General features: G+C 44.1%; 1 protein-coding gene across 1 annotated transcript in view; it reads right to left on the bottom strand.

Moving 5' to 3' along the window:
- C2H20orf194 (chromosome 2 C20orf194 homolog) overlaps window positions 1-14,896 on the bottom strand; it is a 441,211-nt gene that overhangs the window by 34,817 nt on the left and 391,498 nt on the right. Inside the window, exon 31 of the mRNA XM_030190991.1 lies at window positions 4,293-4,379. Within this exon, the coding sequence (XP_030046851.1) occupies window positions 4,293-4,379 (87 nt within the window). The remainder of the gene's footprint in view (window positions 1-4,292; window positions 4,380-14,896) is intronic.

The following is a 14,896-nucleotide window of genomic DNA, read 5'->3' as shown; positions in this document are numbered from 1 at the left end:
CTAATTTGAAGTAGTGTGTTTACTGATGCACTCCCATCCTGTTGGGGTCAAAAGAAACAAAAAGCTGGGTGGACTTTCTATGGGCTTTAGTCCACTCCAAATAGAAGGCTAAGGCTCTCTTGCAGTCCAAGGTGTGTAGTGCGCTTTTATCATTATTACATGTGGCTTTGGGAAAAACGTTGGCCGAACAATTCACTTGCTAAGATGGAACTCTGACAATAACTTAGGAAGGAACTTGAAACACAAAACCACTCTGCTGTGGAAAATATTAGTGTAAGGTGGATCCACTTATTAAGGCCTGTAGCTCCCTGATCCTGTTTGCTGACGTGACCACAACCAAAAATAAGATCTTCCATGTTAGGTACTTCAGGTAGCAGATGTCAAGTGGCTCAAAGAGTGCTTTTGTCAGCTGGGTAAGGACAACATTGAGATCTCATGACTCGGTGGGGTGGGGGGGGGCTTGATGGGAGGTTTCTATAGAAGCAAGCCTTTCATGAAGCGAACATCTAAAGGCTGAGCAGAGATGGGTTTAGTCTGTACACAATGATGATACGTTTAGTCATCATTTGCTAACCCGCCTATCATTTAGACCTTCCGAGTGGCTTACAAAATTTCTAACAGAGTAGAAAGAAAAAACAAAGTAGAGAAATATGAAAATTACAATCTGCAAAGGGAAGACAAAAGAAAAAAAAGCAGCTGTGAGCCTCAGAAACCGACCCTCCTGCCCTCCATACACAGTTATGCTCCTAGACCAGGATTAGGACTATCAGTTTGGATTAAGCAAAAGCATCTTCAAACAGGTGAGTTTAAAGTCCAGACTTAAATTTCTCAAATGAGTGTTCTAATCTCAAAAATGATGGAAGAGTATACTACAAAGCTGGTCCAGTGACACTAAAAATAGTGCTTCTAATAGGATCAAAGAAAATATGTCTAAGATTTAAGTGCTCAGAGAGGAGAATATGGTATTAAGAGTTGTGATGAGCTCCAATCTCACTGAGGAGAACCCTTTATGAAGATCTGACAGGTGTAGAAGGTACTCAAGCAGTTTTTGTGTAGAACAGGAAAATGGATAAATCCACAGAGGCCTGATAATTTGGAATTCTAGAAGCCAAACAGCAGTGCTACCACAGATTAGCAGGGTCCTTGAAAAATGTATTCTTTATTAAAAACCCAACATGACCATGTTGTGTCATCGGTACAAATACAATAAACATACATCAAACAATAAAATGTCTTAAAAATTAAATAATTATTATATAAACAATTGCAATTCTGTTACCTTATATTCTAAACTGATTTCTTCCAAGATTTGGTTGCATAACAGTTTAATACTATTAAGTATTTTTTTCTTTTTTCTATGTTCTCAATGTAACACCAATTTGTATTCTTCTCACTCTGGAATGGCGAATGCCATAACGGAGATTTGTAAGCCACATTGAGCCTGCAAATAGGTGGGAAAATGTGGGATACAAATGCAACAAATAATAATAGTAATAATAATAATAATAATAAAATGCATCAAAGTTGAAATTATTTGAAAAGTCTAATAATTTACAGTATAATCAATCTAATTCATTTTTATTGTACAATATAATTATAGCGGTGTACTCACAGATACAGCAATTACCAGTGTCAAACGAAAGGTTATATCAATAACAGAATACAACAGCTTAAAAACAAAATAAAAGAAATATTAGACTCCATTAAGCCAATATTAAAATCTAACCTAATTTTAAAATAGCCTTCCAAAAATATGTGCTACTACTTATTAACTGAGTTTGAAACCCATCTACATGGGCTCCTCATCTCAGCATAATCTTAATCGGATGATGTCACCGCTTACATACCATTCAACTCTAATCCAACAGAAATCACTGTTGCAATAAAGACTAGTTTAAGCTTAATGGATGCCTGAGCATCGGCATTTAACCTAACCCTAGAGAGCCAAGCCTCTGCCACCACGAAGAAAATGTTCCATGCAATGTGGAAACTCAAACGGATCAAACAATTCTTCCCAAGGGAAACTTTTCGTAACATAATTCAAACAATGGCACTATCACATGTTGATTACTGTAACGCCGTATATGCAGGATGCAAACAACAGATCTTAAGGAAACTCCGTACCACGCAGAACACGGCAGCTAGACTCACTTTCGGAAAGACAAGATTCAAAAGTGCTAAACCCCTACGCGAAATACTGCACTGGCTACCAATCAAGGAACGAACAGCCTTCAAAATTTGCACTCTGGTCCACAAAATAATCCATGGTCTGGCCCCAACCTACATGACCAAACTTATCAACTTACTAACTAGAAACATCATCGAGTCATCAAGAACATTTCTAAACCTGCATTACTCAAACTGTAAAGGACTAAAATACAAATCAACATATGCATCCAGCTTTTCCTACATTTGCACCCAGCTCTGGAACACTTTACCTAGAAATATCAGAACTGTGAACACCCATCTAAAATTTCGAAAACACCTCAAGACTCACCTCTTCCGGAAAGCCTACCCACCAGACCCGAACTAATTCATGAACAATGTATCACATCTTTCGATCTAAGAAATGAACAATACCCCTTTCACATAATCCTATTACTTCAAATTGTATGACTTTTACAACTCCAGTTATAATTAAGTGTACTTCTACCCTTATCCTACTCTGTATTGCTCACTAGAAGCTGTAGTCCCGTCCCCGGAGATTTATCAGCCTCATTGGGATTACTTCTCTCTATATGCTACTATATATTCGTCCCAGAGTTGTATTCTCTTTTCCGGAACCTTATCAGCTTCCTTGCACCTACTGTTACTCTATTTTCCATTCTGTATATACCGTATTTTTCGGACTATAAGACGCGCCGGACCATAAGACGCACCTAGGTTTTAGAGGAGGGAAATAGGAAAATTTTTTTTTCCTTTTTCCCTCCTCTAAAACCTAGGTGCTCCGGTGCGTCTTGTCCGAATCCCTCCCTCCGAGTTCGGGATCGCACTCCCCCCGGCCCTGTCACCACTTCTCCCTACTCATGTCACGCGATCTTCCCTGGTGGTCTAGTGACGTCGGGGCAGGAAAGAGCCCCCTCTTTCCTGCCCAGTGCGCTGCTCTCCATCCTCCTGTATGCAGCCTGACGGTCTCGGCGAGATTCAAAATGGCCGCCGAGACTTCAATTCTCGGCGGCCATTTTGAATCTTGCCAAGACCGTCAGGCTTCATACAGGAGGATGGAGAGCAGCGCGCTGGGCAGGAAAGAGGGGGCTCTTTCCTGCCCCGACGTCACTAGACCACCAGAAAAGATCGCGTGACGTGAGTAGGGAGAAGTGGTGACAGGGCCGGGGGGAGGGCGATCCCGAACTCGGAGGGCGAGCGGCCAGCCAGCCAGCCAGCCAAATCTACCTTCGGACTATAAGACGCACCCCCCATTTTCCTCCCAAATTTTGGGGGAAAAAAGTGCGTCTTATAGTCCGAAAAATACGGTATTCCCGGAGTTGGTACTCTCCTCTCTGGAACCTGTAAGCCACATTGAGCCTACTGCTATGCGGGAAAATATGGGATACAAATGTAATAAATAAATAAATCTAGAAGGGGAAGCTAAGGATTTCTCAATGTCCTTGACACTTACCCTGTCACCAAATGGAAACCTTTAGGTTATCATTTTTAATTCACATATAGCACACTTACATATCCTAAGCAGGATAGAAAAGAACATATATATTAAATCATATAAAATAAAGTTTTATATCATTACAATAAAATGTATCTGAGATGACTACTCCTAGGTTCTCTTTCCTTTTAGTAGTTGCCAGTTCTTGTGATCCTAACTGAGAAGTAGTTAATGGATCGGATTTCTGTGTCTGATTTTATACTTTTTCACAATGAACATTTTTCTAAATCCTTGACCATTTTTTTCAAGTCTCTTACATTTATTCCACCCCTTTCCATTCTTCTAGCATGCTCTAATGAAAGAAAAATCAATAACCCTGGGTTTAAGAAACATTTACTCTCATGTAATGTCATGATAGATTTTGAAATCAAAGATGACATGGTAATAGAAAATGAAATCTCTGCCCTGAGAAAAAAAAAGTTACAGATGCACTACATACGGCACATTTGGTCAGGAACAGAATATATATTTATCAAATATCTTCATATACAATATACTTTTTAACAATATTTAAACAAAACTAGTAAAAAGGCATGATGCAATCTATGCCAAAGAAGTTATGTTCTCTAGGCACATTTTCAACACAAACTGTATTTCATGTATTATAAACATACCCAGGAATGACACTTACCACCCAGGATACATTAAATAGCGTGTTCTTAGCATCTGAGGATTTGAAAAGCTACTGTCAGACAGAATGAGCTCAATATCACCATTCCTGTAAGAGAAAGATGCATAACATTTTATTAAGCATTTATCAGAATCATTAATAGTGTTGATCCAAGTTTAGGAATATGTAAAAAGTTGCCACTTTGTTCATGAACATTTCTCAAATACTTTACCAGGGTTTAATGGAGAGAATTCAGAATATAAAATAAGCTGTGCTGAGTCAAACAAAGATTTTTTAAGACTACCATCCTCTCTCTGACAGTTGCCAATGCAGGTCACAACTACTTAGCAGATCCCAAAAGTAGATCAATTTCTTACAGCTCATTTTGGGATCTTGCTAGGTATCTGGGACCTTGATTGGCCACTGTTGGCAACAGGATACTGAGCTTGATGGACCTTTGGTCCGTCTAAGTATGGCAATTCTTATGTTCTATGGGATAAGCAATGGCTTTCCAAAGACTACCAGACTAATATTTTTTTTAATGAGCTTTTCTCTGTTTTGGTTGCCCTTCTCTAAACCATTTTGAGGTGGGGTGATCAGTACTGCACACAATACTCAAGGTGCGTTTGCAACATGGACTTATACCGAGGCATGATAGTCTCAGTTTTATTCATCTTGTCTATTTTCTTCTTGGGCAGCTATATCACAGTGGTCTGAAAAATTCAACATATGGCCCACAACTACATGATCTTTATTCTTGAGAGAGGACATTTAAGATAATTTTTTCCTATGCATTGTCCACATTAAATTTCATCTGCTATTTACTTTACTTTAACAAAATACTTTATGTATTCTCTACGCATGGAGCATCACAGCGGTTGACAATCAATTCAAATTAAAATAGAAAAGACAAGCAACAGAAGAAAAGTTAGGATAAAAAGACTTAGGGCTAGCATTTTTAGTGCACACTAATGTTAGAGACACCAATATATTCCTATGGGTTTCTCTAACATTAACGCACACTAAAAATGCTAGCGAGTCTAAAGTGCAGCTTAGTAAACTGGGCCCTTAGTTACTGCAGTACCACCCCAGTGTGTCTCACATTAATAGCTATCTACCTCCCCAAAGACCGGATTATAGAAATAAGCTTTCAGACCTTTCTTAAACTTTTGCAGCAAAGAAAGGAAGAACAGAATTCCATAGGGAAAGGGGCAAAAAAATAAATAAAAATAAAAAAGCTAAGTGGCATATCCAACTGAGATGAGCAATGGATGGTGAAGGAACTGGTACAAAACACTGCTTTGATGTGAATGGACGAGTCTCACGGGTTTATAAGGAATAGGTATATCAAACAGATTATTCAGATGTCGCTGAATGCAGAATGTTGTGAACAGTAACCAAGATTTTGAACTATACTCTGTAGGAGATGAGAAGCTTCTGGACAAGCAGAGAAGAAACACGTTCAAAATTCCAAGCACTGAACGCATCTGAATGAGTTGCAATTTATTTTTCAAAGAAGACATTTTGAGGCCATTATAAAGTTTCAAAAATCAATATTGCTTAAAAAGCAGAGTATGGATAAATGAATGAATGAAGAGAAGCTGAATCAATATAAGATCTGACTGCACAATCATGTCTAACAGAAAAAAAAGACTTAAGAGACTGAAACAACTTATTAACCAAACTGAAGTTGAGAATCTATTTGCACTCTAAGAATAGAGATAGAATCAGAAAGAGGAACAGTAATACTGCATAAAAACTGGCAATAATGTAGGAGTCGATAGACCTCCTAAGATCCAAAACACATGGGATTTCTCAGGATAGGCTTTAGGCAATTGGTTCTAAGCTACTGAGCCACAGCTTCCAGACAACGGTTAAGAAGTGAAATCAAGAGAATGTGGGTTCACGTGTCACAAGCCAAATATCAGATGATCAGGCTCTTATTGCAACACATCCTTCTGCAGTTCCTCTGCAAAAGGAGATAAATGCCAAAACTCACTATTCTGGACATTTGGCACATATCTACTCAAGGAATTTTGTGAAAAAAATATGGTTTAACCCCCCTCCCCCCCCCCCAAAACCCCCAACAATTTCGAATGTACAGGAAAAGTACCCTTCTGGTGTTAAACGTGCTTAAATTTAATAGGTGCTCTCAATAGACAGGATAAATTAGCCACACAAGTGGTGAAGTCTTCCATAGGAGCCAAGAGAGAGTAGCTCTCAGAACTAAAAAAAAAAAAAAATACCACAATGGTTTCTGAGTAATTGTATCACTTGATGTTCCTCAGTCTAAGCCTCTGTTACAAGTAAGCAACTTTGCTTTTTCTGTCATCAAGCAGGATGCATCAACCACACAAGCTGATTTTCCCATGTTCAGGGTTGTACTACATATCTACACTTGAAAAGGAATTTCTGCAGATTTTAGGCACTACATGTTGGACAGTGTCTTGTATATATTATTTAATTAAATTTAGGGAGGCAGATCCGAATCCCAGAGGGAATAAAACCATCCTTTGCTACCAAAAATGTATAAATTATTATGTCTGCCTCTTCTGTTTGGGCAGCAGCGGCATGGGCTTTCTATACTATCCTGGAAAAAACTGCATATCCCCTCTAGATACTTAATTACTCTAACCTTGTATCTGCTCTGTCAGATTTACAGCCTAGGCAGTAGCAAATTCAGTAATTAGGAGGAAACCCAGTATTCAAAAGATATAATAAGATAGTTTATTAGCAAAAGCATCTTACCCAAAGATAGCACAAGCAGTTCAGACATTCACATGGTAGAACAACACTTCACGACTGATGACATGTGCCTTCAAAGGTTGCTGGCTTCACTCTTCTTCTCCGAAAACACTGCTTAGGTAGCAGACCTTTTATACATTTTTGGTCCCATAGATCCCTATGAGCATTTCACTTTCTCACCTGCACTTTCATCATAATTGGCACATATATCCAATTATGCCCAAGTTCTAACTTTTCTTATCTTTCATCCAATTAAGGCCGAGTTTCAACCTTAGCAAGTTTGCTTATCTCTTATCCAATCATGACCAAGTCTCCGTTTTCTTATCTCTTATCCAATTATGACCAAGTTTCAGCTCTCCTATCTCCAAACTTCGCTTACCCTTAAATTGAACTTTTCTTCACCTGGCCCAATTATTTTTATAGTTTCTCAGTATGACTATGTCCAGCTATATACAACCCTTGCCAACTTTGTAACTCTGCCAAGGTTAAGCAGGCTGTCACATTTCTTCAGTGAAGTATCAGGACTGAGAGATGCTATGATTTTAGAGGCCTAGTTTACTTTAGAAAGCCTGAACCTGTTTTTTTACTGCATTCAATTTGTGACAATTATTTACAGTCTTTACTTGAAAGTCTGAGCAACCTGATGATCATTCACCGGTTCTGCAAAAGTTGATTCCACTAAGCAAACAGGCTAAACAAATACTTCTGTTCTGTTTTCACTGAAGACAATCCTGGAAAAAGACCATGATCAGTTGGCAAAGGTACATGAGAGAATGCAATAGATATTGCACTGTTCACAGAAGTGCTTATAAACAACTTGAAAAATTGAAGGTTGACAAAGCCATGAGACTGGACCAGATTCATCCTAGTATACTGAGGGAGCTTAGAGAAGTTCGGACAGACCCTCAATGATTTTTTTTTTTAAATAAATCCTTGGGGAACAGAGAGGTTCTGTGGGATTAGAGAAGAGCGAATGTGGTTCCTCTTCAGAAAAGTGGTAACAGAGAAGAAGCAGGAAACTAGAGGTCGGTAAGCCTCACTTCGGTTATGGGAAAATTAATGGAAGTATTGCTTAAGGAAATTATAGTGAATTTCATACAATCCTAAGGATAACATGATCAGAGGCAAACAAATCTGATTGAATTCCTTGACTTGGCGACCAGAGAATTCAATCGAGGACATACACTATATGTACTCTACTTGAATTTCAGCAAAGCCTTTGACACGGTTCCTCATAGGAGGTTCTTGAATAAACTTAACAGGCTGAAATTAGGACCCAAAGTGGTGAGCTGGATTAGAAACTGTTTGACTGAGAGATGCCAGAGGGTGCTAATGAATGGAATTCAATTGGAGGAAGGAAAGGTGAGTAGTGGAGTGTCTCGAGGATTGGTGCTGGGGCCGATTCTGTTCAATATATTTGTGGGCAACATTGCCAAAGGGTTCAATATATTTGTGGGCAACAGCAGATGATACCAAGATTTGTAAAAGAATGGACACCCCAGAGGGAGTGAAAAACATGAAAAAGGATCTGCAAAAGTTAGAAAAATGGTCTGCTTGGCAATTAAAATTTAACGCAAAGAAGTGCAGAGTGATGCATTCGAGGGAGTAGAAATCCAAGGGAACCGTATGTCCTAGCAGGTGAGAGGACTTGCAGCTCATCTGCATATCCTTTCAGCCTTCTCCGGGGTGACTCCCAGGTCTGCTCCGATCCACTCAGGGCCTCCGCTCTAGGTGCCCAGCGCTCCCACCAGGTGCTGTGGAGGACTTGCAGCCCCTTCTGCATTTCGTCACAGCTGTATCCGGGGTGACTCCCAGGTCCACCCCGATCTTCCCAAGGCCCTCGCTCCAAGTGCCCTGTGTTTCCAGGTGCTTTTTGGCTAGGATCAGACAACCCTCAGGGGGAGGAATGCTGGCTTCGGCCTAACCCCTAGTAAGCCTTTTCCTCAGCTGAGAGGTGCCCAGCTCTACCACCGGCTGCCTTTCAGGTGCTGTAGAGGACTTGCAACTCATCTGCATATCCTTTCAGCCTTCTCCGGGGTGACCCCCAGGTCTGCTCCGATCCACTCAGGGCCTCTGCTCTAGGTGTCGCGCGCCTACATCTATTTTTCTCCCAGTTACTTTATCTGTTGCTTAACACCTCAGTCACTACTCATGGCCCCTATACACATTCTTTTCCTTGCCCTGTCCCTTCCTAATCTTTTCCCCCTCCCCTACCGCTGTGTACCACAGGAACTCACTGCCCATCCATGTCCTCTCCCATCCTGCTCACTACTACAATACCCTACCCACCCCAGTCCCTCACCATCTCTCCTATCCCCCTCCTCCTTCCTAGCTCTCAACCTTCATCACTTCCTTCCTGCCATTAACCTACCCCATTCCTCATAAGCGCATCCCGTCTTCGTCGCCTTCGTCGCCCTACCTCCCCCACCCTCCTCCGCACTCTCTTGCTCCTTCTGCTATCCACGGGAGACATCAATCCCAATCCAGGTCCCCGACACCAGGGCCGCTGAGAGGGGGGGACAGGGGGGACAAAAGTCCCCGGGCCTCCGGGGGGGGGGGGGGGCCGGGGGGGGCCCGGCACCGCTGCAGTCCGGCCCGCCCTCCGTAGCTCCAGGAACTAACCTGAAGCGCCTTCACGTTCGCATCGCAGCAAGCAGCAGCAGCAGGGCAGGCCACTCCTTCCTTCCTTGTCCCGCCCTCGCCTGATGTAATGTCCGCGAGGGCGGGGCACGGAAGGAAGGAGAGGTCTGCCTTGCTGATGCTGCTTGCTGCGAACGTGAAGGCGCTTCAGGTTAGTTTGGAGGGCCCGGCAGCGGGTGGAGGGAGGGGCCCGGCGACTTCGGGTGGGGGGGGGGCGGGGTGTGATGCGACCTCAGGTGGGGGGAGGGGCCGGGGCGGTCTTGTCCTGGGCCCATCCCCAGCTCTCGGCAGCCCTGCCCCACACCTGTCCTCGTCCTATCCATGCAAACGATTCCGGGATGCCTCCAATCTCATCTCTATTCCCCTCCTCCCCCCTTTTCCCTCCCCTTCTCTTGTGCCCTGTGGAATGCCCGCTCGGTCTGCAACAAACTTTCCTTCACCCATGATCTCTTCATCTCCCGTTTCCTCCAACTGCTCGCCCTAACTGAAACCTGGCTCACCCCCGACGACTCTGCCTCAGTCACGGCCCTGTGCCATGGAGGTTATCTTTTCTCCCACACTCCCCGCCCAGTTGGCCACGGAGGAGGAGTCTGGTTTCTACTTTCGCTCTCCTGTAGTTTTCAACCCCTCCTCCTACCACAGTCTCACTGCTTCTCATCCTTTGAAGTTCACTCCATCCGTCTATTCTACCCGCTGCCACTCAGAGTTGCAGTCATTTACCGCCCCCTGATAAGTCCCTCCCTTTCTTCCTTACCGACTTCGATGCCTAGCTCTCTGTTTTTCTTGAACCCTCATCTCCGTCCCTCATTCTTGGAGACTCTTACGCTTCTCAGTTCCTCACTCTGACATCCTCCTTCAACCTCCAGTTGAGCTCCACCACCCCTACTCACCAAACTGGCCATTGTCTTAACCTCGTCCTCTCCTCTACCTGCTCACCCTCCAATTTCTGCGCTTCTGCTCTTCCTCTCTCAGATCATCACCTGATCACCTTCACACTTCATCACCCTCCCCCTCAGTCCCGCCCAACACTAACCATTACTTTCAGGAATCTCCAGGCTGTCGACCCTCCCACCTTATCCTCTTGTATCTCTAATCTCCTCCCTTCCATCATGTCCTCCGAGTCTGTCGACAAGGCTGTCTCTGCTTACAATGCCACTCTCTCCACTGCTCTGGACACACTTGCACCATCCATCTCCAGTCCCACAAGGTATACTAATCCCAAGCCCTGGCTGACCCCTTGCATCCGATACCTTCGCTCCTGCGCCCGAACTGCCGAACGCCTCTGGAGGAAATCTCGCACCCTTACTGACTTCATTCATTACAAATTCATGCTATCCTCCTTCCAGTCCTCCCTATTCCTTGCCAAACAGGACTTTTACACCCAATTGACTAATTCTCTCAGCTCTTCGCCACCCTTAACTCCCTCCTCAAAGTGCCCTCTGCTCCCCCTTCCCACTACTCTCCTCAATCACTAGCTGACTACTTCTGTGACAAGGTGCAGAAGATCAACCTTGAATTCACTACTAAACCACCTCCTCCTCTTCACCCTTTAACCCACTCCCTCAACCAACCAACCAACCCAGGCCTCCTTCTCCTCTTTTCCTGATATCACCGAGGAGGAAACCGCCCACCTTCTTTCCTCCTCGAAATGCACCACCTGTTCCTCTGATCCCATCCCCACCAACTTACTAAACACCATCTCTCCTACTGTCACCCCCCCCATCTGTCATATCTTCAACCTCTCTCTCTCCACTGCAACTGTCCCTGACACCTTCAAGCATGCTGTAGTCACACCACTTCTCAAAAAAACATCACTAGACCCTACCTGTCCTTCCAACTACCGCCCCATCTCCCTCCTACCCTTCTTCTCCAAGATACTTGAACGCGCCGTTCACAGCTGCTGCCTTGATTTTCTCTCCTCTCATGCCATCCTTGATCCGCTTCAATCCGGTTTTCGCCCTCCACACTCGACAGAAACGGCACTCTCTAAAGTCTGTAATGACCTGTTCCTTGCCAAATCCAAAGGTCACTACTCCATGCTTATCCTCCGCGACCTATCTGCTGCTTTTGACACTGTCAACCATAATTTACTTCTTGCTGCACTATTCTCATTTGGGTTCCAGGGCTCTGCCTGGTTCTCCTCTTATCTCTCCCACTGTACCTTCAGAGTACATTTTCATGGATCTTCCTCCACCCCCATCCCGCTCTCTGTTGGAGTTCCTCAGGGATCTGTCCTTGGACCCCTTCTTTTTTCAATCTACACCTCTTTCCTGGGCTCACTGATCTCATCTCATGGTTTCCAATACCATCTTTATGCTGACGACACCCAGCTTTACCTCTCCACACCAGAAATCACTGCGGAAACCCAGGCCAAAGTATCAGCCTGCTTATCCGACATTGCTGCCTGGATGTCCAACCGCCACCTGAAACTGAACATGGCCAAGACCGAGCTCATTGTCTTTCCACCCAAACCCACTTCTCCTCTCCCTCCACTCTCTATTTCAGTCGACAACACCCTCATCCTCCCCGTCTCATCTGCCCGCAACCTCGGAGTCATCTTTGACTCCTCCCTCTCCTTCTCTGCCCATATCCAGCAGACAGCCAAGACCTGTCACTTCTTTCTCTATAACATCAGTAAAATCCGCCCCTTCCTCTCTGAGCACACCACTCGAATTCTCATCCACTCTCTCATCACCTCTCGCCTTGACTACTGCAACCTACTCCTCACTGGCCTCCCACTTAACCATCTATCCCCCCTTCAATCCGTTCAGAACTCTGCTGCCCGTCTTATCTTCCGCCTAGACCGATATGCTCATATCACCCCTCTCCTCAAGTCACTTCACTGGCTTCTGATCAGGTACCGCATACAGTTCAAGCTTCTCCTACTAACCTACAAATGCACTCAATCTGCAGTCCCTCATTACCTCTCTACCCTCATCTCCCCTTACGCTCCTACCCATAACCTCCGCTCACAGGACAAATCCCTCTTCTCAGTACCCTTCTCCACCACTGCCAACTCCAGGCTCCGCCCTTTCTGCCTCGCCTCACCCTATGCTTGGAATAAACTCCTTGAGCCCATATGCCAAGCCCCCTCCCTGCCCATCTTCAAATCCTTGCTCAAAGCCAATGTCGCTTTCGGCCCCTAACCATTGTACGTCTATCCAGGAAATCTAGACTGCCCCCAATTTGATTGACTGCACTTTTTTGTCCTTTAGATTGTAAGCTCCTTTGAGCAGGGACGGTCCTTCTTTGTTAGATTGTACAGCGCTGCGTAACCCTGGTAGCACTTTAGAAATGTTAATAGTAGTAGTAGATATGCACAGACAAGGAGAGGGACTTGGGGTGATAGTGTCGGAGGTCACGAAACAGTGTCACAAGATGTTGGCCAAAGCCTGAAGGATGCTAGGCTGTATAGAGAGACAGGTGTAACCAGCAGATGAAAGGAGGTGTTGAGGCTCCTGTACAAGTCATTGGTGAGGCCCTACCTGGAATATTGTGTTCAGTTTTGGAAGCTGTATCTTGAGGATGTAAAAAGACTTGAAGTGGTCCAGAGGAAGGTGACAAAAAAGATATAAAGCTTGTACCAAAAGATGTATGAGAAAAGACTGAAAGACCTGAATATGTATAGCCTAGAAGAAAGAAGGGACAGGGGAGATATGATGCATACATTTAAATATTTGAAAGGTATTAATATAGAAACAAATCTTTTCCAGAGAAAGGGAAATGGTGGGAAATGGTAACACTAGAGGACATAAATTGAGGTCGCAGGGTGGTAGATTTAAGTGTAATGTCAGAAAATTCTTTGTCACGGAGAGGGTGGTCAATGCCTGGAATGCCCTCCCGAGGGAGGTGGCAGAGATAAAATTGGTGATGAAATTCGGAAAGGCATGGGAAGAACACATGGAGGGATATTTTTGATATGATGCCTAAGTCTAACTTTGGACGTTTTGCTAAAAACATCCAAAATTCAAGTGCAGAATATAGCCATTTTCAAAACAGAAAAACGATTATCTTTTCTTTTTGAAAATGGCTATCTGCTAAATGTTTTTGTGCTCTGTGCGCTTATTTTTTTGGTCCATTAAAAAAAATGTCCAAGTGAAAAACGCACAAAATTAAGCTATTAGAGTGTAGGAGGAGCCAGCATTCTTAGCACTGTACCCATCACTAGACTACTCCAGAGACCTGCATGCTGCTCTAATGGACCTGAGTATAACACCTGAGGCTGCCATAGAAGCTGGTAAGTAATGTTTTTAATCACATTTTTTGTGCTGTGGGAGGGGGTTAATGACCACTGAGGGAGTAACGGGAGGTCATCCCTTATTCCCTCCAGTGGTCATATAGTAATTTAGGGCACTTTTTTGTGGCTTATCTATATATATAAAACTCACCCTCAACGTTCTATTGGCTTCTGACGTCACTGAAGCCAAGGTTCGTATGTTCGAAGCTCTGAAGCCTCGAAAAACACAGTCTCTGGGCCCCGCCCTCGCGTCAAACGTTATGACGTTGAGGGCGGAGGCGGAGCAATTCACCAACATCGATGACGGGTGGGGGCCACAGGAAAGCCTTGCTAGCGCCCGTTTCATTGGCTCCAGAAACGGGCCTTTTTTTACTAGTTCATTAATAAAACAGGTCTAGACCAAAATGTTCAATTTATAGCCCTGGATATTTTGGCAGTGGACTTCAAATAAATGTTCCCAGGTACATATCTCACTGCTGCTCCCTTGTCTGCTGAGCCCCCCAAAACCCACTACCCCCAACTGTACAGAACCTACAGTAGTCCTTATGGTGAAGGGGGCACCTATATGTGGGTACAGTGGGTTTTTGGTGAGTTTGGGAGGTCTCACAGTTTCCACCACAAGTGTAACATGTACAGGGAGGTATGGACCTGGGTCCACCTGTCTGCAGTGCACTGTACCCATCACTAGACTACTCCAGGGACCTGAGTATAACACCTGAGGCTGGCATAGAAGCTGGTAAGTAATGTTTTTAATCACATTTTTTGTGCTGTGGGAGGGGGTTAATGACCACTGAGGGAGTAACGGTTTCCATTATCGTTGAAAAACGAAACCGCCCAGCTCAAATCCGCACAAATCCGATACATTTGCCGGGCACAAACCGTATTATCGAAAAAAAAGATGGGCGCCCATTTTTTTGAAAATACAGACTGTCCCGCCCCTTCACGTACCCGTTCGCGGACATAGACGCCCATGGAGATGGGCGTTCACGTTCAATTATGCCCC

The sequence above is a fragment of the Microcaecilia unicolor genome, chromosome 2, assembly GCF_901765095.1.
Source record: "Microcaecilia unicolor chromosome 2, aMicUni1.1, whole genome shotgun sequence".
NCBI classification, from domain to species: Eukaryota; Metazoa; Chordata; class Amphibia; order Gymnophiona; family Siphonopidae; genus Microcaecilia; species Microcaecilia unicolor.
Note: the sequence above shows the minus strand (reverse complement) of the source record. Positions and strands in the feature narration are given on the sequence as shown.